This window comes from Xiphophorus couchianus, chromosome 11, assembly GCF_001444195.1.
Source record: "Xiphophorus couchianus chromosome 11, X_couchianus-1.0, whole genome shotgun sequence".
NCBI classification, from domain to species: Eukaryota; Metazoa; Chordata; class Actinopteri; order Cyprinodontiformes; family Poeciliidae; genus Xiphophorus; species Xiphophorus couchianus.
The window spans coordinates 31,418,514-31,443,452 of record NC_040238.1 but is presented as its reverse complement, the minus strand read 5'-3'; the positions used below and the strand labels follow the sequence as shown (position 1 = coordinate 31,443,452).

Sequence of the window (24,939 nt, the reverse complement as noted above, 5' to 3'; positions counted from 1 at the left end):
CTGTGGAGTCAGAGTCGGTGGAAGCGGGATCTTCTACCGCAGATGGAAAGACGACTGTGGATCCGTCCAGTACCGATCCGGCGCATTGGGGGGAAATTGACGAGTCCGTGCGAGCTTACTGGGCTGAGCGAGGACCGGAGAGCTGTCAAAATATGAATGTTGGCTTTCAAGCATCAGGACGGGTGTACAAGCATCAAAAGCGTCACTTCTCCAAATCTCACTTTAAACGCAAGATGTTAAATGGTGAGTGCATCGAAAGACCGTGGCTGCTCTACTCTCCATCCACCGGAGCTGCATTTTGTTTTGCATGCCGCATTTTCAGCAATGCTAATACTCAGTCAAACTTTGAGACTGGTTTCAGTGACTGGAAGCACGCAACTGAACGCATGAGAGAGCACGAAAACAGCGAACATCATAGAAAAGCAATGCTGACTTATGTTTCACTTGCAGCAGCCAGCGGGAGGATAGACACAGAACTGCAGAAACAATTTGAATCTGAGTGTTCATATTGGACTGAAGTGTTGAGAAGAGTTGTGTCTGTTGTCAAGTTTTTAGCAGAGAGGGGACTGGTTCTGAGAGGAGCCAGTGACAAATTTGGAAGAACTGATAATGGGAATTATCTGGGAATACTGGAGTTAATCAGCGAGTTTCATCCTTTTCTGAAGTCTCACATAGAGAAATATGGAAATGCAGGTTCAGGGAAACCCTTATATTTTTCTTCCCAAACATGTGAGGAATTTATTCAGCTGATGGGTGATCGTGTTCTATCAGAAATAGTGAGTGAAGTAAAAATGGCAAAGTTTCAAACTTTTCAGGGTTGAGTATTGTTGTCTTATTTGGTTTGCGTTTGAGTAAATGTAGGTCGTGTTTGTGGTTCGAGTTCCTACAAAGAAGTTGAATGCAAAAGTGTCATTAATAAATGGAAATCTGTATTTTGTTCTTCATGTTTTTCAAGATGTTCTCTGTAAAAACCTTGGTCTAGAAGATGAAAATTGTTCATTTGCACCCACCTCTGCTTTTATTGAGAACCGGCGGCTGTAAAAAATCCTTCAGAGGGCAGCACTTTGGACTTACCTGGGTCAGAATATTTTCTGAAAACTACAGTATGCCTGATCTCTTTTTTCCAGAAGATATTGTTTATATCCATGTTCTGTCTGACTGGCAGAGAAGCACTTTTTTGACATTTATTTCCTCCACTATTTACCAAGAACTTTAAAACCAAAGAAAAAGTTTGAGTTTTGATATATTCCACTTGTATTTATATGGACTTGTAAATGCTGGGGATATTTGTATAAATATTGTTTTACTCACTTTGCTTTGTAAAAGTATATTTGAGCATTGCACTTTCTTGCACTCAATCTGTTTTATAGTTTGTGTTGAAGTCCAGGCAACAATAACTATTCAGTGATTTTATTTTGTGATGCAAGCATCATATTCTAGTTTCAACTCCAACATGTGGTTTAGTCTTTCTAGAAAAGAGTTCAGAGTTGTTTGTAGTTTGTGAAAACTGGCTTATTAAAGTTGTAAGTTGTCAAAACTTAGTGTTTGGTCATTTTCTGCTCATCCTCTAAAACAAAACACATACAAAATAAATAAATAAATATATATATATATATATTTTTTTTTTTGACTCTAGCCCAGGGGCCCCCATCCTCCTAATCCGGCCCTGTCTTTTACATTTCAAAAGAGACACACAGACAAATAACTCACAAGTGCACAAAACACCTAACAAAACCAAAAGAAAACGCATTAACAACTAGGCCTGTCACGATAGCAAATTTTGCTGAGCGATTAATTGTCTCAAAAAATTATTGCGATAAACGATAATATTGTTTGAAGACCTTTTTACACTGATTTAATGGAAATGATGTAATAATGCATACGATTTCCTGCCAAAGATAAATACACTTTATTTTCAAAAGAATATTTAACACTGGAGCTGATAAACAAAATAAACAAAACAACCAAAAACAAAAATAAAATGGATTCTCAGTCTCCATTAACAATAAATGTACTTGAATAAAAACTAAACAACATAAAGCCAAAGTGTAAATAAATACTGCATTCAACGAAAAGACTACACATTATGAAATCTGTATATTATGTTTCCCTTCAGTAATAATTAGATTTACATATAGAAGATGGGCACATCAACTACGTGATGCAATATTTCACACTACATGATTTTTTGCTCCTATTTTTCCCCTTACAACAATCTTAAAACGTTGGTCTTTCTAAGATTGTGTGTGGTGTGTTACGGTAGATCTTCGTTGGCGCTCTGATCCAAATCAGGGGTTTTCCCCGACTGGGATCTTAACGCAGCCTGTTGAATGTGACAGGTAGCCAATCAGAAAGCGCGGATTCTCCTCCATGTTTTCTGAGGGGAAATTACGTCGGGGAATCCCAAACAGCTGACACGGCGCAACCCGAAGTTCAGCGGACATCGGAGATGATATGTGGAAACAACATTAATGTTTATTCAACATGCAAAGAATATAGAAATGACAAGAGCGAAATTGCTACCGCAGTTGATAAACCCGGTAACTTTTCAGCTGTTCTTCGTTAACGTGACGTAACGTGATTTTCATTCAGTCAGGACTTTACGCTGACACTAGCCACATGCATTGCAGGTAGACTGTAGTAAAGCATTGATTAATGTCTGGTTTTAAAATTACTTAACTGGACTTGCAGCCATTATTTTGTGCCCATTGTTGGACACCACACGGCAGGACCGAACCTGCTATACCTAGAATCAAACCGTTATACCTAGAATTTCTGTCGGCTAATGTGTGGTCCCGACAATCGGCCGACAGCTCTAAGATTGTGTAGTGTGCGCTGGGCTTTACACTAAGGTAATGAGGAAGGGAAGAGTCAGTGGAGAGCACCGGAGTTGAGCCTTTTTTCATTCGGTGTCATCAACAGAAAGAGACAAAGGCCGGAAGAGACGATAATGCCGATAATTGAAATGACGCTGATAATTGAAATGACGTCGATTAATCGATTTATCGTTTATCGCGACAGGACTATTAACAACTTAAACATTCAAGGTGACAAACATTAGTTGATTGCAGTGAGACAGAGTACTTTAAGTTTGTTATCTCGGGGGTGTAATTTGAGACTTAGTCCAAGAGATTTAATCACAGTCCACAAGCTAAGTATGAGGTGATGGCATCGTCCTTCCTGGTTCTAGGCATCCGGGCATCAGTGTTTCAGTTTCACACATTTTTGAGCAAGTGAATACATTTAGAATTAACATGAGGATAACAGACTTACAGCCACTAAAAGAATATAAATATAAGCAAAATTAGCTAGAGTACATTCAGTCAATCATCATTATGAGTATTTATATTTTCCAAGAATAGCAAAAACTTTTCCCATATCTTTTTGAACACACAATATTTACCCTTAATCATAAAGGTGAGTTTCTCCAAGGCAAGAGAGCTTGATAATGTAGACATCCAAGTCTTTAATTGGGGTCTGGTTACAGATTTCCAGGACCTGGCTATACTATATTTAGCCTGCACCAAACAATAAATTATGGATTTTTGATCAACCTTGCTTATTTGAGTTTGAGTGGGAAAAATTCCTAAGATACACAACCTAGGACAAGGATTGAGTTTAGTACCAACGATAAGTGAAATTTTATCCAAAACCTCTGTTGTGGATAGGTGAGGGGCGGGATCACGTGGTGTTATTAGTGATTGTAGATCACCTGTGGCGGCACCTAGTGACTTCAGTGAGTGGGTGATGGGGGAGGTTTTACTTTTTGCTGACCGCTTTATGCTAATATAGTTTTTGTCCTTGATCACTGTCTAAACCTGCGGATCCGGTTTTAATGCTTTTTTGGACACTGTTCTTGGATATTGATAATATGACAAAATAAAACCATCTTAACTGCAACCTGGAATGGCGTTTTTGATCAGCTGGCGCGTCAACAAGGATTCCCCTATTCAGCTGCTCGGCGACTTTGTTTGACAGTCGCTAATATTTGTCAGCAAAAAAACGAAACAACGACAACGGAGTTTTCTCGCACAGCTGGACGCCAACGCCAGCCCACACACCACAGCCACTATACCTACGAAAGAGGATCCTTCGACAAAGAAGTAGAAGACGACAGTGGTATGTAACCTGAATGATTGGTGCTGCGTATTGCTCTTTTAACGCAGTTTGGTTCTGCCATGTGGAGCTGTTGTTGCGACACGCCCCCCGCTACGTTTTGCTCTGAGGCTGCGGCATTTTGGTGTGCGAGTGTGTTGTGGCTCTGCGTGCGTTCAATAAAGTTTAAGAAGTCGCTGTTGCCTGTAACTTTGCTCTATTTTGGATTAAAATGAGTGGATCGTCTGCTGTATCAGATGTTGAGAAACCTGAAAAGGATAAAAGAGCGATCGTTCTCACTGAGAAAGCTCTTGCAAATAAAATTGAAACGATCCAAACAGAGCGGAAAAAGTGTGTAAAGAAAATGAAAGGTGTAATATCATCCCTTAAAGAGCTAATGAAAGATGATAAAAATTATTCACAAGTAAAATCACTACTGGATGAGTTAACACACCTGTTTCAAGAGGCCATTATATTGCATGAATCTTTGCTGCCTTTAATTCCGCTTGATGAGCAAGATAAACAAAATACATGGTTTTCAAGTATCACTAAATACAACAAAGGATTTATTGAGGATGTTGAAACATGGCTTTCTGAAACAAATAAATGCTCGAGCAGGTCATCCTCTGACATGTTACGGTCACAGGAAACTCCATTAGGAAAAGAAGTGGAGGTTCAAGAACAAATGGAGCCTCCGTTATCTGCTAATCTCCAGCATGACATTCAAGATGATGTGTTGCCATCAGACAGTGTTTCAAATCAAGGAAGCAAGTCAAGCTCCAAAGTATCATCAACTTCATCTGCACGTCTCAGGGCAGAAGCTGAAATGGCTGCTTTACTCACACGTCAAAATATGCTCAAAGAAAAACATGCTATTGAAGAACAAGAAGAGCAACTTAGGAAAAGAAAGAACAGCTTCAACTTGAAGCAGAAATAGCTGCAATTGCTGCAAAAGTGAATGTGCTGAAAATTGGATCTGCAGTACAAAGCTCAGTTTCATGGAAATCTAATGGAATGGAATCCTATTTTAAAACAAAAGGAAATGCTGTTGAAACTCTTAATGATAATACTTTTGTTCCACAGACAAAGAGAAATACAGTTAATAAAAACGCAGAGCTTCAAATAAAAACAGTACAACAAAAGGTGACAAAGAAGAAGTTTGCACCTCTTCTTGGACCTTCTCATTCTGTAAGCAGAACAATATCGAATATGCCTCTGCAGCAAGCTGCTCAATCAGCAACCAATGAAAATCTGTTATCCATTATGGAGAAACAAAATGAATTAACTTGCATGTTGGTTCATCAACAAAGTCTCTCTTCACTACCCAAAAGAGAAATTCAACCTTTTGATGGCAATCCACTTCATTTTCAGGCCTTTATGCGCTCATTTGAACAGGTCATTGAATCAAATACTGGTGATCCTGACGATTGCCTGCATTACCTCGCACAGTACACCAGGGGGCAGTCCAATGAACTTGTCAAAAGCTGTCAACATATGTCTGATGGTGGTGGATATGTAAAAGCAAAGACTATGCTGTATGAGCATTTTGGAAATGGACATGTTATTGCATCTGCTTACCTGAATAAAGTTCATTCGTGGCCATTGATTAAATCAGAAGACGGAAAAGCTCTTCAGGCATACTATTTGTTCTTACGTGGGTGTTGTAATGCGATGGATGACATTCAGGATCTATCTGAATTAAACACACCTGCTAATATGCTTGCTGTGATTAAAAGATTGCCATATAAATTAAAAGATAAATGGCGAACAGTAGCATGTGACATCCTCGAGAAGCAGCATCGAAGAGCAACATTTATTGACATTGTTTTCTTTATTGAGCATCAAGTCAAAATTATTACAGATCCTGTCTTTGGAAACTTAATTGATGCTCCATCAATAAATTTATCAGCCAAGAGTACAGATGGAGGGAAACGTTTTTCTTGCCCAAGAACTACAGGAAATAGCTTTGGCATCACTACCTCTGCTGTTGAGAGAAATAATCAAGACCCTCAGACTGATGTGAAGATTTGTTTGTTTTGCAGAGGTGGACACAAACTGGAGTTATGCTCTCTGCTTGAAAAGAAACCTCATAATGAGAAGATTTTATTTCTTAGAAGAAATGGCGTCTGTTTTGGTTGCCTGTGTACAGGGCACATCAGCAAAGAATGCAGAAAACGCCTTTCATGTAAAATCTGTGGTTTCAGACATGCAAGCATACTCCATATTTACAACAAGAAGAAGAATGAAGCTGAAGCAGTGAAATCTCTTGACACAGTTCAAACTAGTGGTCTTACTGGGGCCGGTGAACAGGACTGCAAGCTTGCCATCATGCCAGTCAAGGTGAAATCAAAGAAAGGTCAACGGATATTGGAAACATATGCCTTTTTGGACCAAGGGAGTTCAGCATCCTTTTGTACAGTGGGTCTTTTGGATAAGCTGAATCTCATTGGAAGAAAAACAAAGATTCTCTTGCGCACCATGGGACAAGAGAAAGTTGTGGACAGCTTCATTGTACCCGATCTTGAAATTGCTGGATTGGACAGCGACATGTATTATGACATGCCCGACCTCTTTACTCAGCACAAAATGCCTGTAGACCTGAGTAACATCCCAAAGCAACAAGATCTGGATATCTGGCCACACTTGAAGCACGTTCATTTGCCAGAGATCAAAGCACAGGTGGAGCTTTTGATTGGCATGAACATGCCCAGAGCTCTTGAACCTTTAGAGGTCATTAGGAGCGAAGGTGAAGGACCTTTCGCCATTAAAACTGTGCTCGGCTGGACAGTGAATGGGCCGATTGATCGAGAATGTTGGAAAAGAACGAGTGGTCTGTCAACTGTCACCATGAACAGAATTTCTGCTGTTATACTGGATTACCTATGGAAGCAACAATTCAAGATAGATTTTCCTGAGAGCAGCCATGATGAGCAGATGGGGCTGTCGAAGGAAGACTCCAAGTTTCTAGAGTTGGCCAGTAAGACAGTAACCTTGTGTGATGGACACTACAACATTGCCTTGCCTTTGAGAGACAGAGACATAAGGATGCCTGATAACCGCACAATTGCTGAACAACGGGCTTTAAGCTTAAAGAAAAGGTTCATCAGAGATAAAGACTTCCACAAAGATTACATTGCCTTTGTGGAAGATCTTTTATTCAAAGGTTATGCAAAAAGAGTGCCAATCACAGACTTGGAGCGCAGTGATGGAAAGGTTTGGTATATCCCTCACCATGGGGTGTACCATCCTACCAAGGGAAAGATTCGGGTTGTCTTTGATTGTGCTGCGTCATTCCAGGGCATTTCTCTCAATGCACAGCTCCTGAGTGGTCCCGATTTGACAAATAGCCTGGTTGGTGTGCTGACTAGGTTTAGAAAAGAGCCTGTTGTTTTGATGTCTGACATTGAAGCCATGTTCCATCAGGTGCATGTGCCAGAGGAAGATGCTGACCTATTGAGGTTTCTCTGGTGGCCTGGTGGTGACTTCAATCAGAGCATGCAGGAGTATCGCATGGGCGTTCATTTATTTGGAGCAACATCATCTCCAAGTTGTGCTAACTATGCCCTGCGGAAATGTGCAGAAGACAACAAGGCAGATTTCAGCCAGCAGGTGATTGATACCATTTTGTATAATTTCTATGTGGATGACTGTCTTGCCTCAATAGGCACTGAAGAGGAAGCCATATCTCTTTACTCAGACCTCAGACTCATCTGCGCCAAAGGCGGCTTCCACTTAACAAAGTGGATTAGTAATAGCCGCAGCGTCTTGGCAGCAATACCTGAGGAGGAAAGAGCTAAAGAGGTTAAAAGCCTAGATCTGAATTGTGACATCTTGCCTGTTGAACGAGCATTGGGAGTATGGTGGTGTCTACAGTCAGATGCGTTTAAGTTCTGCATATCCATCCCAAATAGACCTTGGACCCGAAGAGGGATCCTTTCCACTATAAGCACCTTCTATGACCCCTTGGGATTCATAGCTCCTGTCATTTTCGTAGCTAAAAGAATCCTTCAAGACCTGTGTCAGAAGGGAATAGGATGGGATGATGCTATTCCAGCAGCAGTTGCTCAAGAGTGGAAAAGCTGGGTGGAAGAATTGCATCTGTTGGACAACATCAGCATCAAAAGGTGTTTGAAATCTACTGATTTTGGGCAAGCAATCACCGCTCAGTTACAACATTTTACAGATGCGAGTGAGAAGGGGTATGGTGTTGTTACCTACCTGCTGCTGCAGAACAGTTTTTCCCAAATGCACAGTTCCTTCATAATGGGGAAGTCCAGAGTGGCACCTTTAAAATCAGTCACAATTCCCCGTATGGAATTGACGGCGGCTGTGTTGGCAGTTCGTATGGACATACTGTGGAGAAGAGAACTAAGGCTACCTCTCCTAGATTCAGTGTTTTGGACAGACAGCACTTCTGTATTGAAATACCTCAATAACAAGACTTCCAGGTTCCGTGTTTTCGTGGCAAACAGAGTGTCAGAGATTCTCAGAGCTTCTGGCGTCTCCCAGTGGAGATTTGTGAATACGACAAATAACCCCGCAGACATTGCCTCCAGGGGTATGAAGGTAGAGCCATTTCTACATAATACTACATGGTTATCTGGCCCTGCATTTCTTACACAGCCAGAGACAGATTGGCCTGTAAACCCAGACAACTTACAGAAACTTCTGCATGAAGATCCTGAAGTCAAAGTGTCTGCTTTTATTGGTGTTTCCCCCGCACAAGATGATGATCATCCTTTGGCTCTTTTGATTCGTCGTGCTTCATCCTGGACTCGTCTTGTCAGAGTGATGGGTTGGATTTTGAGATTTAAAACATTGCTCTTGCATTACAAAGAAAACAAGACACATTTACAGTCTGCATCTGAAACAACCCAGTCTGAAGGTGCTCTTCATAGGGTTGAGCTACGTACTGGCTTCCTTTCATTGGGAGAGATTGAGGATGCTGAGATGCAGATAATCAAGTTTTGTCAGAAGGAAAGATATTCTGAAGAAATCTCCTGTCTCCAAAAGGGAAAGAACATCAAACGAAGCAGTCACATATACAGGTTAAATCCTGTTCTGGTGGATGATGTGCTGCGTGTTGGAGGACGTCTCAGCAGGGCTGTCATGTCTGAAGATTTTAAACACCCTATCATTGTTGCTAAAGATCTTCACATTGCTTATCTCATTCTCCAATATATCCATAAAGAGGTGGGTCATGGTGGTAGGAACCACATACTCTCAGAGCTCCATCAGAAATATTGGATTCCTGGTGCTGGAGCATTGATTAGAAAACTCATGTCAAGGTGTGTGATCTGCAGACGGCTTCATGGAGCTGCAGGCCAGCAACAAATGGCTGACCTGCCTGAAAGCAGAGTAACCCCTGAAAAACCCCCCTTTAGTTTTGTTGGAGTGGACTATTTTGGTCCATTTGAAGTGAAGCGTGGGAGAAGTCTTGTGAAAAAATATGGAGTTATCTTCACATGTTTGGCGATCAGAGCAGTACACATTGAGGTTGCCTCATCTCTTGACACAGACTCTTTCATTAACGCCTTACGACGTTTCATTGCAAGGAGAGGCCAAGTACAAGAGCTGCGGTCCGATAATGGTACCAACTTTGTGGGCGCAGAGCGCGAACTGAGACGAGCTATCGAAGATTGGAATCAGGAAAAGATCTCTGACGTGCTGTCACTGAAAGGGGTGAAGTGGACCTTCAATCCTCCAGCTGGATCGCACCATGGTGGAGCATGGGAGAGATTGATTCGTTCCATAAGAAAAGCTCTTACTTTCACCTTGCAGACACAGCATTTGGACGAGGAAGGACTTCAAACTGCTCTCTGTGAAGTGGAGTCAATCCTCAACAGTAGACCTATCACATTGGAATCCGCTGATCCAAATGATCTGGAAGCTCTAACACCGAACCATCTTCTCTTACTCAAGGCTAACCCAAACTTACCACCAGGTTTATTCCAGAAAGATGATGTTTATGCACGGAAACGATGGAGACAGGTCCAATATATATCTAATCTGTTCTGGAAGAGATGGATTAAAGAATACCTGCCTCAACTTCAACAGCGCCAAAAGTGGATGAAGATTAGACGCAACTTTGTTCCTGGAGATGTGGTCCTTATAATGGATGACTCGGCACCTCGTGGTTCCTGGATCATGGGCAGAATCACAGAAACTATGCCAGACAAAAATGGACTTGTACGTCAGGTCTGGATTAAGACCCCAACCAGCCACTTATGCAGACCCATCACAAAGATATGCCTTCTTCAGGAGACTTCCGACCAATGAAGACAACACATTTGACTTAACTCAACTCTTGACATGACCCTTTGACTTGACTTTACCACAACTAGATGTACATCGCAGACTGACTATATTTAGGCTAAGTGCTGGTAACCTCTGGCCTATGACTGACTGACTATGGATGGACTATTTTGAAGAAAAAGGAGAAAATGACTGTTTGACTATTTGAAAATGACTTTTATGGACTTTTGAATGTGTTGTCTCAATGTGTGTTTCTATGTAGTGTATATCTTAGGTTATGGTGTTGTATGAGTAATTATTACTGTGTAATGATGTAATAATTAGGGGCCGGAATGTTGTGGATAGATGAGGGGCGGGATCACGTGGTGTTATTAGTGATTGTAGATCACCTGTGGCGGCACCTAGTGACTTCAGTGAGTGGGTGATGGGGGAGGTTTTACTTTTTGCTGACCGCTTTATGCTAATATAGTTTTTGTCCTTGATCACTGTCTAAACCTGCGGATCCGGTTTTAATGCTTTTTTGGACACTGTTCTTGGATATTGATAATATGACAAAATAAAACCATCTTAACTGCAACCTGGAATGGCGTTTTTGATCAGCTGGCGCGTCAACAAGGATTCCCCTATTCAGCTGCTCGGCGACTTTGTTTGACAGTCGCTAATAACCTCCTTCCAAAAATTCTGAATCTCAGGACATTCCCAAAGACAGTGAATCAAATTACCTTTATCTCCACATTTAGCACATGTGTCCGGGATGTTGGAATTAAATTTATTTAGTAATGTTGGAGTAACATATGTTCTCATCAACCATTTGTATTGGATTAACTTGAATTGAGTATTAATAGATTGTGTCTGTGCCTTCAGACAGGCTCTCTGCCATTCCTCTACTGATATATTGCATTTCAAGTCATCACACCAGGCCAATCTTTTGTGTTCTGAGGATGTCTGGGAGCTGTCTTTGATGTTTTAAAAACGGGATATTAGGCCCTTCTTCAAATGGCAATTTGTTGCCAATTCTTCTGTAGAAGTAAGACTAGGTAATGTTAGAGATTTTTGAGTACCCAAGACAAAACTTCTGATTTGCATAAACTTAAAAAAATGTTTGACTGGGGAAGTTTGACTTGAAATTACCTCCGGAATGAAGCACGTCAACATGCATAAACAGAACAAATCTAATATGACTGTTGTAGATTCTGTCTTTTCCTCTATCTCTGTGTGTAGCCTCATTCGACTGCTTACACACACACAAGCTGCAGCGTACATAACCATGTTTATATGTGACTGTTGCCAGTCATCACAATCTCTGCCTCACTTGGTTGCATCCGTAAGGTGAGTTAAGTGTGGCCCAGCACTGGACGGTGAATGTAACTCTGTATCTGTTCCATTTGTATGACATGTATGGCTTGTAACATTTGATCATTTTTCGGCATTAAAGCCTGTTTTTATATATAGCCAAATCTCATTATTTCTTAAGCTAATTTACACTGAGGGGTTCTGGTCAGGTATTGAAACTGGTTAACAGACCTGGTGGAGCACAGAGACAAAAATGAATAAACTCCAACATGACATTTATAAAGCAAGCATTTGACAGAGTTTGGCTACATCGAGGCTCAATGCAGGAAAAAAAGATATCTGGAGCGGCCAGGCACCTGGTAAAGCCGCGCACAGCTACCAACACTCACCCGGATGAGCTTGGGTTATTTATAATTTGCTTGGTTATTTATATTTTTTTTGCTTATTTGCTTAGCTTTCTGAAAGCTAAGCAAATAACCCAAAAAATTATTTAAGTCAACGAGCTAGCGGTGTAAGACACTGGTTCTGCTCTTGCTGTTGGACCGCCGCTATGAGCTACTGGTAGTAATATTTTACAGACCAAGCGCCACTCAACATCCACCAGACTGAACTCTCATACCGAACAGCTGCTTGAAGCTGCAGCATGTAAATGAAACAAACAAACAAGAAGATTTTACACATGTATTAAAACCTTTGCTATCTCCTAACATAAGACAGATAATCTCTGAAAAAAAATCGATCTCCTCTGTCTCCTCCCTGTGTTCTGCAGTGTTGGATAAATTGTATTTTTAGTAATTATCAAATATTCGTTGTATCATGTAGCCTTGTAGTTACATTTAGATAATGTTTACTTATATGCTCTTATTCTTTTACTCTTAGTATAAGTAATGTTTCTGTGTGTTAAATAACTTTGATTCCTTCCTAAAGGAATCCCTGGGAAATAGAGGTGTTAGTTGTTCCCAGCTGAGTTTTACAACCCTGGAGGAAACTCTGCTTTGTTCTTTGTGCTACAAAGCCGTTGCTTTGAAGCTATACAACGTGTCCCATTCGACGCCGTGCCTGGAGCAAGAAGGATTTAGATTGTAGATAACATGTGTTTAGTTAGTGATTATCATTTAGCGCTGCAACTATGTGAATTGTTTTCCCCTCCACCATTTTAGAGTTGCAGCGCCCCGTGTGGCAGGGTTCCTAAAATCAATAAAACAGAGGAGCGGGAGATGTGTTTTTCAGAGCGGTAGGAGGTTTATAACTGAAAGCACATCTCTGTCTGCTCTCCTCGCGAGAACAAAGAATTTAACTCTCTTGTCTTTCCTGTGTTTGTTTAAAATTGTCTCTAATAGGTATTTAGACCTGACATGCAGAATTACTCACCTCGGTCAGAAACAGCCATTCAGAACCAGTACAGAACAGCTAGCCATGCTGTCAGGAAGTTTTGAATTCAGGATTGTTTATTCTGATGCAACCTGCATTTGACTTTGAATGAATGTTTCCACTTTTTCTTTACAGTATTTGATAAAGGCAGTGTTGTGAGATTTAGTTGACTCGTGTATAATTTAGAGTAATGAGAACCTTACTGTTAAACATTATTTTACTGATTGCTGGTTTTTCAGTTGTCCTTTTGACAGAATAACTGCTGTATTGTAGCTGCAAGTATTTTGGATGTTTTATGTCTAAATTAGTTGAATTTATTGCCAGATCATTTTTCCATTTTGCCAGATCACATTGTAGCATTTATACCTAACGCGACAAAATTACCAACTAATCCAGGTGATTGGCCGTGATTGGTGATCGGCAGTGATCGGCCCTCATGGGTTATCGGAATCGGGATAGGCAGCAAAAAACCTGATTGGAGCATCTCTAGTATTGATCACTTTTAATTATGTAATATTTATATCTATTGTGCAATTATGTCACAATAAGACTGACGTGCATAAGACTGACATGACACTGTCATAAACATGACATAACACCTGTCATGAACATGAATAAGTCTTCATGAATATTTATGACTGTCATAAAGTGTCATTTGGTAAATAATGACACTTTTAATGCAAAGTTGACATTATTCAAAATGTCTTTGTTATGACAACCTGAGATTAACCAAGAATCATCACCTGTCATAAATATATCATAATAGTTGTTAATTATCAAAATAAAAAATTTGCTGTTTGACCAGGAAGCTGACTCACCTCACTTGCAAGCAAGTCTAGTTAACGTTATAAATAAAGTTGATCGATTGGTTAAAGGCCATCATTTTCAAAAGGTGCTTTTAATCTGATTAACAAACCGCAGCTTAATACGTATTCTAATTTAATGAATATGACTGTAGAGTGTGTTTTGAAAACGTTATAATTTTTTGTGAGGATTTGGGTTTTTCTGTTAATTTAGGTTTTTGTGTCATTTTCAGTTAATTGAGGCTCTGTGTTGTCCTGTGAACCCATTGATTGTCCCCAGCTGACCCTTGTTTCTCCTGATTGTCTTCCTGTTTGTGTAATCTGACCTGTGTCACTTGTTCCTTGTCTGGTCCTTGTCTTGTCGCGTCTTGTCTGCCATCAAGTCTGTCGTTTGGTTCATTTGTTCCAGTTGCTACCAGTTGTGAGCGTTAGCCTTCCGCTCATCTGTGCTGCCTGGATTATTGTGTTTTTTGGATCATTAAAACATCATTCTTTCATTTCAACCTGGGTCTTCAGCGTCATCCTGACCACCTCTCACAGCAAATCATGACATTTTTACCCCTATTATTAAAAATACTGAGCGATGTGGAGAAATAGAGAGAAACCTGATGGTAGAAATCAGTTTGTTTACAGGTATAAAATTCATCCATCCATCCATCCATTTTCTGTACACCCTTGTCCCTTAGAAGGGTTGGAAGGGGTGTTGGTGCTTATCTCCAGCTAACGTTCCGGGCGAGAGGCGGGGTTCACCCTGGACAGGTCGCCAGTCTGTCGCAGGGCAGGTATAAAATTCAGATCCAGATATCCAAAAAGTGCAAATTTACCCTAAGCCATATTTGCTTAGTGGAAACTTGTTGACAGTATTTTGTATTAGAATATTAGAATATTAGAAGTCCATAAGGTAATGTTAACCTTATGAAGGAGTGGGATGGTGGTCATTTCCATTTTATTTACACCTTCTGTTCGTTTTGCTTCCAGCTCTTCGTCTATAATTACATCGGACAAAAGAGCCTAGGGATCACAATCGGTAAGAGGCATTTAATTCTGGTTTTTATATTATTTCGACAAAATTTTCAGGCGGATGTTTTATCTGCTTTACCTAAATAATACATGCATAGACTTTAAACTTTTGATGTGAAAACAACTTTCCCCTGACCTGTGAAAGGTAATTCTAAAACTTTATCTCAACTCTGATTAGTTTTTAAGGCTAAATAAACATAAAGCTTTCAAAATAAACACTTTTATGGCCAATGCAGCAAAACATGGCTTGAAATGAAATTTCTTCAGGAAGCAGCAGCTGAGAGAAGCTGCATATTATGCAATGTCACACGTCTATAAATTGATCGTTGGATAGGATGGTTCTCTGTGATTTTGTTTATTGATGGAGCGTGTGCTTTCTTCATGGTGTTATTTTAGTCAATAGTTCTGACTCCTCAAAATGAAAAAAAAGAACTTTGTGTTTTTTTAAAAGAGATGAAAGCATCCAAACATAATTTTCAGACATAAAGAGTTAGACAGATAAGCTTTATTTGAACTGAAAAGAGGTTGATTAATGAAACATTTAACACTTGAAGCTGTTAGATTTTTAAATATTTTGAGTTTAATGCATGAAAGAATTTAGATTAACATTTTCACATATAGGTATGCTGCTGCTGTGTGGAGGCCTAGTGAACGGACCATACGCCTTGATCACCACAGCTGTATCTGCTGACCTGGTAAAATCTCTGAACATCGTAACATTAGATCCTGTGCTTCCTCATCTCATTTCTGTGCATTAGACTTTTAAGCCTGATAGACATAATATTTCTGTTTTATTGCAGGGAACACATGAGAGTCTGAGAGGAAACTCCAGAGCTTTATCAACTGTTACTGCAATCATTGATGGCACTGGATCAATAGGTATGCATTGTAAAAGCCATACATCCCCTCATCTGTTGAAACTTTGATTTTTCTAACGTAAGTGAAATTTTAATACATTTTTGGTAAGTTAATGGAATAACAAAGTCATTTTATATAAACATAAAACCTTATGTTTATATAAAATGAACATAACCATTTGTTGTTTTCCGACTGCAAACCACAAATGGTTACTTCTCTTTCTCCTAAACTGACAATGCAGTAAATATTTCCCTTTAATCTCAAGTTAAATTATTTTCTCATGACTGGGTGTAAATGTAAACAGAGGCAGAGCTAGAGGGTGGCCATGTTCGCATGTAAATTCCAAAAGGTATAAATGCTTTTGGTGAAATCTAGGGTCGGACACTAAAACAACTTGGGTTTCCATATTTAAGAGTGGTGCCCCACATCTTGTTTGACCTTCTATTTATTTGGATTTTGAATTTTTATCAACTCTTCAAGATTAAATTAATAATCTTCCCAGAATAAAGTTGTTTTTTTATGAGAGATTGAACATTAATAATATAAAAATAAAATGAGGTATGCTGAGCATTTTATGAAGTTATAAAGTTGGTATTAGTTTTACAGATAATTCTTCATGCCTAATGTCTAATGGAAATGCTTCATTTTTTAATACATACATATTAATTATTATCAGTAGCAGGACTTTAAAATGATTGTGCAAACAAATGTGTATTTTGAAGTAACTCTTGAACTGAGCGGTTATGTCAAATCTTAATGTAACTGAACAGTTTTTTTTCTTGTAATTTTAAGACGGTTTTTTTCTGCTATTAATTATGTAATTAAACAAAAATTATTGCACGTTGGCAATAATATTCCAACGTAAAGTCACAGATAAGTTTGAAATAAAAGTCACTGTTTGAAAATATTTATTTCTTTTTTAGAAAAGATAGCGACAAAAAAAATCAATTAAAATCAGAATTAGTATGAAGAAATCGGAATGTTTTATTTTTAAGCCATACCGCCCAGCCCTTGTGGTTTCTGCGGTAACACTTTATTTGACGGGGTGTGCATAAGACTGACATGACACTGTCATAAACATGGCAAAACACCTATCATGAACATGAATAAGTCTTCATGAATGTTTATGACTGTTGTCATAAAGTGTCATTTGGTAAATAATGAAACTTTTAATGCAAAGTTGACGTTATTCAAAATGTCTTTGTTATGACAACCTGACATTAACCAAGAACCATCACCTGTCATAAATATATCATAATAGTTATCAACATTTTAAATGTTATGTATCTTTGTGTATTATTACATTACTATGTCACTTGTTATACATTTATTTATGTAATTTAACCAAACTTTTTACAGCAAGATGTCTACAAAGCACTTACGAACTTCGCATTTAAAACATTATTTAAGGCTGTTTGAAGTAGTGCAGTACACCATCTCCACCAGTGAGAGGCAGCAGTGCACGAACAGGCGTTCAGTGTGTGAAGAAAAAATCTTCATCTTGTTGGCTTCCCTAAACCAAGTTTGTCATGAATTGGTGCGGTGTTGGTGGTGAGGCAGACGCAGATGGAACCAGGTAGATGAATGATGATAATTTAATGAACATAAAATCCAAACAGTCCACAAACACCGGGCAGCACGGCCGAGCGGAAGCCAGGGCTCGACGCCGGTAGCAACCGGTTACACGAAGGGACTAGACGCCACAATGAGACGACAGCTAGACAGTATGACGCGAACAAATGACAAGGACCCGACAGCGACGCAGACACACAGGTGGCATTAAATACACGGGAGGGTAATCACAGAAACGAGACACACCTGGGAACAATCAAGGGGAGGACAGGACAACGAAGAGACTCAAGGACACAGAAAACAATAAATAAATACACAGAAAAACACGGAACATGACAAAGTTATAATGGCCAGACCTGCTGTTTAAAAAGAAGCCGAAATGTGTCACCTAATACATATGAGGTAGGTGTCTTAACTTTAATTTTTAATTTTTTTTTTTTTTTAGAAAAAAACATTGTCTATTATTAAGGAGGAAATTTATTAGGTTAGCTTAAATTTTGGAAAAAGCATGGCTCTCTTTTCCTCCTGTTAGCCCAGGTCCCGAGCGGATGTCGTCACGGCTGGAATGCAGACGGCGAGGCTCGATGACGTCACAGAGATATAGAGTTTAATTCAATAGAAAACACCGTATGAATTTAACAAGAAACTTCAGAGTACAAAGAAGTACATTCTTTACCTGAGACAAAAGAATTAAAAGAAAAGAACAAAAGCGCCTTTGGAGACAGCTGGTTGCTTAAAAGCAAAACAGGGCAGTTGTCTGAATTCTTATTGTTGCGCATTCCCTTTTCTAGTGAAGGCGTTTCTCTTTGTTAATATATGCAAATAGGGCGTACCCCTGTTTTGACCAACCAAGAGCTACCTTGGAAAAACTTAGACCTTCCCCTGAGTTTTAATGACAAATATCAAGAGTCATTTTAGTTATTAAAGTTATAAGTTATTTTCACAAAACCTATCTTGCTCCTCTGCAGTCAGCTTCTCCAAAGATTTGAATTTTTGCCTTATCACAAACAATAATGAGATAGAAGTCTTTTTCAACCTGTAAAACATAACATTCAAATCATTCTCTTTTGATTCCGATATTGTCATAGTTAGTACATTTTCAAATACATTCCATTTACTAGATTAGTACTTGTAGCTTGGGTAATATACTTTAATCTAACACACTATTGCTACCAATATTAAAAAGGTGTATCAGAAATTAAACCTAAGTGTTTCCAAGATTCCTAAGCTGTGATCAACTCCAGATGCAACTCTGAGCTCCTGGGAAACCCCCGACCTCTGACCTGTGAGCCGGGGAAGATATTCTTTATGGCCTACTAATTTAAAGCCTTTCAAGAGCATAGTGTTTTATGGCTGCTCTAAGTTACAGCCCTGCCAGGAGAATGTTTATCTCTGATCTTTTACCTTGCATCAGCTTGTCCAAATAGGAATGTTGATGTACTTAAACGCACATGGCATTAGCTTAACTATATTAAACAATCAAAAATAGCCATATTTCCTTAACACTATGTTTCTCTTTCTTTGTAATGTTAGCTATGAGCAATTCGTGCTAATGCTACTTTGCTGTAAGTTAATGTAAGGTAAAGGTATTACACTCCATAACTGTAAGGTTAACCTTTAATTTTAAACGTATTTTAAAGGCAGGCAAATAGATTTTTTCCCTCCAATTTTAATCGAGCAAATTAAGAGCTGCTATGTTAGTGAAATTTATCCTTATTTAGAAACTTGGCTGATGTGACATAGTGCTTGTGTTCGTGGCTTTGTCGACTTTATCCACATGAAGACCCATTTTATCCTAAGGACACATGATAGTTGGGGGCTGGGTGCGACAGAGGTTGCTAATGCTCTTCATTATCGAGGACCAGGCACCAGAGGAAGAAGTCTCTGTTTGACCAAAGAGAAAGAAGCAGATGAAATATTCCCCAATAAAATTATTTAAGTCATTTTTGTGTTACTATTTTCTCCAGGTGAAGGAGGATGAAAGGGAAAGGTAAGTGGGGAATAAGGAGCAGTACGGTAATCAACATTCTGTCAAGAATCGGTGCGGTGGATGTGGTGAGGCAGACGCAGCAGACCCAGGATGAGGTAAAGATGGTAATTTTAATACTGAATAACGTTTAAAAACAGTCCACAAGGAATCTGGCGGCACGGCTGAGCGAAAACCAGGGCTCACACCGGTAGCAACAGAATGAAGGCGTGGCAAATGAACAGGCAGACAGAAATCACACAAGCGACGAGGACCCGACAAAGACGCAGACACACAGGTGGCATTAAATACACAGGGGGTAATCAGGGAATAAGAAACACCTGGGAGTAATCAAAGGGAGACAGGACAACACGGAGACTCAGAGAACACAGAAAACTTGAAATTAACACACAGAAAACACAGAACACGACACATTCACCAGCTGAGTTATTAAGTTACGTTTAGACAACTATTGTTGTCAAATGTAAAACTGGTGTTTAATCTAATTATTTATTAATAAACCTCTTGAAAACATTGACAAGCCAGAGTATCTGGTTGGAAATAATTTTGAATGCTCATTAAGTGAAAAGATACACTCATGTGCCTAAAACTATACATTAAATGATGCATTTTGAACAACAGTGGCAGTCTGTATGAACTTCTGCCAAACTTGAACAGAATAATTTTGTTCAGCTCTAGTCATTATGCTTCTTGTATTAAAAAAATCATTATATTACACTTTATAACAACCAGTCATGTCAACTTGACATTTGTCTGCCAGTCTACTATTCTTACAGTGTGCAGCAAGGGAGATTCTTGGAATGGTACTTAAATAAATAATGAATTAAGATAACATTGTTTTTTTATTTGTTTTTTTTTTGTTTTTTTAAGTGACCACAGTGGATTGAGTCATCACCCACTATGAGAATGTCCAGAAGAGATTGACCAAGTTTGAATTCATGAAGAGGCTTTCACCATGATTAACATTGACCACAACCATTGCAAGAACAGCTATAATTTCTGAGCATTTCCGGACACTTTCAAAGAACTGTTTCCAGGAAAGAAGATCTCCCTGTTTTCAGAGCATTACAGGAAGGCTATAACAAAGGAGATGGCTGATGCAATCAAAGCAAAAAAAAAGATGTTAGGACTGTTGAAAGAACCCTTTTTCATAAGTTAAAGAATAAGTAATTCTGTTTTAGTTTTTTAATCAGTATTTCAGAATTACAATATGCTGACCAGAAGTTGAACCCTTCTGCACAAGAAGTGCAAGTAATCCTTTGTTTTATTCCATTGTACAAAGGGTTTGTTCTATAGCTATGATGGTAGTTATAAATAGTCCACTGTATTCCACTTTACTTGTGATAAAACTCTGTTAGTATAGCATTTGACACTGTAATAACACTTAATGTTACTACATTAAGTGTAGGAACACTTAATGTAGTATTAATTACTATACTACATTGGTGTAGTAACACTTATGTTACCCCATTAAGTGTTATGACATCTTCATAAGTCTTGCTATTTGTTTCACGTTACTTGAGGAAAGAGGAATTATTAATGACTTTGTTATTAAGTCATTTGACAGTGTAATAAAACTTAATGACATCTTTCTTATTGATCCTACTTGTTCCACTTTATTTCAGGTGAGGTAAATATTAATGACTGTGTTGTTAAAGCTTTTGACAGTGTAATAACACTTAATGACATCTGTAACTACTCCAATGTTTAAGGGAATATATTAATCACGCAATTATAATGACCTTATAACTGTCACAGTTAAGACTACCAACAAATGATAATGTAATAATAAACAAAGATTCATAATATTTTCAATTTTGACAATTAATTATTATGACATATTTATGACCGATGATGATTCTTGGTTAATGTCAAGTTGTCATAACAAAGACATTTTGAATAACGTCAACTTTGCATTAAAAGTGTCATGATTTACTGAATGACACTTTATGACAACAGTCATAAATATTAATGAAGACTTATTTATGTTTATGACAGTGTCATGTCAGTCTTATGTACACCCCGTCAAATAGAGTGTTACCGTTTCGGCTCAGTGAAGACAACAGCAAACATGTTTTTATGTGATTTTTGCAGGTGCAGCGTTGGGTCCTTTGTTGGCTGGTTTGATCTCACCCACCGGCTGGAACAATGTTTTCTACATGCTCATCTCTGCTGACATCTTAGCCTGCCTGGTCAGAAATAACACTACAATAGCACTAATTTATAAAAAATCTCTTAATAGCAGTGGTTTAAATTCTGTGTTTTGGCTTCTGTCTGTTGTTATGATGACTACCTGTAATTGTTTACTGCACACAAACTGAATAGTGGCTAATCTTTTGTTGTTTTTTTTCCCCAGTTTTTGACCCGACTTGTCTTTAAGGAAATCAAAGGCTGGTGTGGACGGATTCCCTGAGCCACAGGGTGAGTCACTAACGTGACTGGTTTTAAACATAGAGCCACCAAAAAAAATCGGAATTATTAGAAGACAGTTTTTTTCTTGTATCTATAATATTTTTTCACTCATTCCACCCATCTCTTACACTTTATCAATCTTTAAGCATAAATATATTTCAAATAAAATTACCTGACTTTGAGTTGCACTGTAAATGGTTGCACAATTACAGTGCATTCATGATAATTTAGAAAATATGTCATTTCAATTGGTCATTAGTCAGACCTTTCCAACTGAAATCCAAATGAAAGTAAACAAAAGTAATAAAATAGTCATTCTCTTAACATAACTGTAATTTCTTTTATTTCTTGCTTTTTAGGTTTAGAGAAATGTAATCTCACAATCAAAACAAACTGTCACAGCACTATAACTAAATCAGATCTCTTCTCACTGTATAGCCAAAGAAAGAAAAGCCAGAAGATTCAAGTTACTAAGCTGATGATTGAAGCTTTCTTTTTGTAAAACAACAAAGGAAATGTCACTTTGCAGAGACAAATTTTGATTACCGGTATTCTAAGTTGTCTTAATGTTCTTTTATTGTTTGTCTTAATCTTGTTTTTGATTTGCTGTCTCCTCACAAGTAATTCCTTGGGAAATTTGATAAACTCAGAGATTAATCAGATGTGCTGTAAAATGCTGTTTATGCTCAGTGTATAAAACCGTCAAATAAATAATGTTAAGAAATCATGCAAGATTCTGTCCCTGTTTTTGTAAGGCATTGCAGCTCACATGTAGCCATAGCTGAAATATGTATCTCATGTACATAGATGCATTTCAATTACAAATGTACAGTTTTGTGAAATACACAAATTTTCATACGACTGAAAAAAACCCTCATCTGAGCTCAAAACCTTTATCAAAAAGCATGAGTTTTTATGAAACTGGCATGCTTCCATTAAAGCATATAAAATTTACATTTTATGTAAAATTCACTCTTTTAGCACTTAATTTTTTTGTGTCTTGAGTTCAAAAAATGTAAATTTATTCTCTCCTGGTACTGCGTAGCTATTTTTATATTGTTTTTTGGAATGTATTTTTCAGTGTGTTCATTTTTCTCTATTCACTGTAACATTTTTCTTGTCTATGACATCACGACATTTGCTGTGGAACTGCTAAATATGGTCATATTTTCTGGCTAATCAGTTTTGTCAATCCACCATTTTTTTCCTTGCAGCAATTTTGTAGTTGAAGTTTGGTTATGCAGAAGTTGCAAGTAAAGAAGTCAAAATATTCAGTTCTAGCATGTATTAATCCACACAATTTCTTACATCACCCCCAGCATCAGAGCCTCTTTGAAGTGTCTGGTTACATTTTATTTTACTCGAGAATTTGCCCACATAAAATCTGTTTTTGGAGCTTTTATGGACTACTGCTTCGCCAACATCCACCAGGGAGTCAAGAGGGATTTTCTGAAAGAGGTCATCTAATTGAGGTGTCAGTTCCATCTTACTAAAATAAGGCACACAGAAAACTGCATCGCTGATTGCAGTCACATCTTACACATGGTGTGTCATGTTCCTTCATGTTATTTTCTTGCACACTGTTCATATAAAGTATGTACTCATTTATTAACAAATCAGTTTGCTACAATGGAAACTTAAATTGACTCCAGAACACTGTGGTAAGCAAATGAGTTCATGATTGAGATAATGACGTTTCATTAACCCTCCATCTCTTTGCTTGACAATTCGTCTAAGGTATTTGTGCTAATTTGTGGTCTTCTATTTCTGCAAACCTGTAAATGTGCAACAATTAATCGTACAATAAATTAAAACTATCAACGTCATTTTAATTATCGTCTCTTCCGGCCTTTTTCTCTTTCTGTTGATGACACCGAATGAAAAAAGGCTCAACTCCGGTGCTCTCCACTGACCCTCCCTTCCTCATTTCCTTAGTGTAAAGCCCAGCGCAGACGACACGATCTTAGAGCTGTCAGCCGATTGTCGGCCCATTTTCAAAACCTGACAGACCACACATTGGCCGACAGAAATTCTAGGTATAACGGTTCGATCGGGTTCGGTCCTGCCGTGTGGTGTCCAACAATGGGCACAAAATAATGACTACAAGTTCAGTGAACTAATTTGAAAACCAGGCATTAATCAATGCTTTACTACAATCTACCTGCAATGCATGTGGCTAGTGTCAGTCCTGACTGAATGAAAATCATTATAACCTATTTACGTCATGTTAACGAAGAACAGCTGAAAAGTTACCGGGTTTATCAACTGCGGTAGCAATTTCGCTCCAACTCCTCCCCTTGTCATTTCTATATTCTTTGCATGTTGAATAAACATTAATGTTGTTTCCACATATCATCTCCAATGTCAGCTGGAATTCGGGTTGAACAGTGTCAGCTGTTTAGGATTCCCCTCTGTAATTTCCCCTCAGAAAGCAGGGAGGAGAATCTGAGCTTTCTGATTGGCTACCTGTCACATTCAACAGGCTGCGTTAAGCTCCCAGTGGGGAAAACCCTGATTTAGATCGGAGCAGCAACGACGATCTACCGTAACACACCACACAATCTTAGAAAGACCAACGTTTTAAGATTGTCGTAAGGGGAAAAATAGGAGCAAAAAATCATGTAGTGTGAACTATTGCATCACGTAGTCGATGTGCCCATCTTCTCTATTTAAATCTAATTATTACTGAAGGGCAACATAATATACAGACTTCATAATCTGCACTCTTTTGGTTGAATGCAGTATTTATTTCCACTTTGGCTTTATGTTGTTTAGTTTTTTTTTTTCAAGTGAGTTTTTTGTTAATGGAGACTGAGAATCCATTTTATTTTTGTTTTTGGTTGTTTTGTTTATTTTGTTTATCAGCTCCAGTGTTAAATATTCTTTTGAAAATAAAGTGTATCTATCTTTGGCAGGAAATCACATGCATTATTACGTCATTTCCATTAAATCAGTGTAAAAAGGTCTTCAAACAATATTATCGTTTATCGCAATAATTTTTGAGACAATTAATCGTTCAGCAAAATTTGCTATCGTGACAGGCCTAGACATGAAGTCCTGCTTTCAAAATTAAAATGTAAGCAAAAGTATTAAACGTTTTGAGAACAAAAAACATGAAATCCTGTTTTCAGACTGAAAATGTGTGCTCTTGGATTATGGCAGAGCAATTCCCCCATACCTTAGCAAAGTGTTAAAACCACTGTTTCTTTTCCAGTCACCAGGAAAATTCTGGTCAAGCAGATCAAACAGAAGATTCCCTTTACTGATTGCAAG

General features: G+C 38.4%; 1 protein-coding gene and 1 long non-coding RNA gene across 3 annotated transcripts in view; both read left to right on the top strand.

Moving 5' to 3' along the window:
- The window catches only part of slc37a2 (solute carrier family 37 member 2), a 50,975-nt gene extending 28,582 nt beyond the window's left edge, over positions 1–22,393 (top strand). The window contains exons 13-18 of one of the 2 annotated variants that reach the window (XM_028030925.1): positions 14,796–14,844; positions 15,459–15,532; positions 15,638–15,716; positions 21,349–21,446; positions 21,611–21,675; positions 22,105–22,393. In XM_028030925.1, coding sequence (XP_027886726.1) covers positions 14,796–14,844; positions 15,459–15,532; positions 15,638–15,716; positions 21,349–21,446; positions 21,611–21,667 — 357 coding nt within the window. In that variant the 3' untranslated portion in view covers positions 21,668–21,675; positions 22,105–22,393. Of the gene's footprint in view, positions 1–14,795; positions 14,845–15,458; positions 15,533–15,637; positions 15,717–21,348; positions 21,447–21,610; positions 21,676–22,025 lie in introns of both variants that reach the window. The other variant, XM_028030926.1, reaches the window with a different exon arrangement.
- LOC114152845 (uncharacterized) lies at positions 18,775–21,019 on the top strand. Its single transcript, XR_003597233.1, has 2 exons — positions 18,775–19,257; positions 20,125–21,019. It is a non-coding gene; the product is annotated as an uncharacterized LOC114152845 (long non-coding RNA).
- Positions 22,394–24,939: the final 2,546 nt, after the last annotated feature.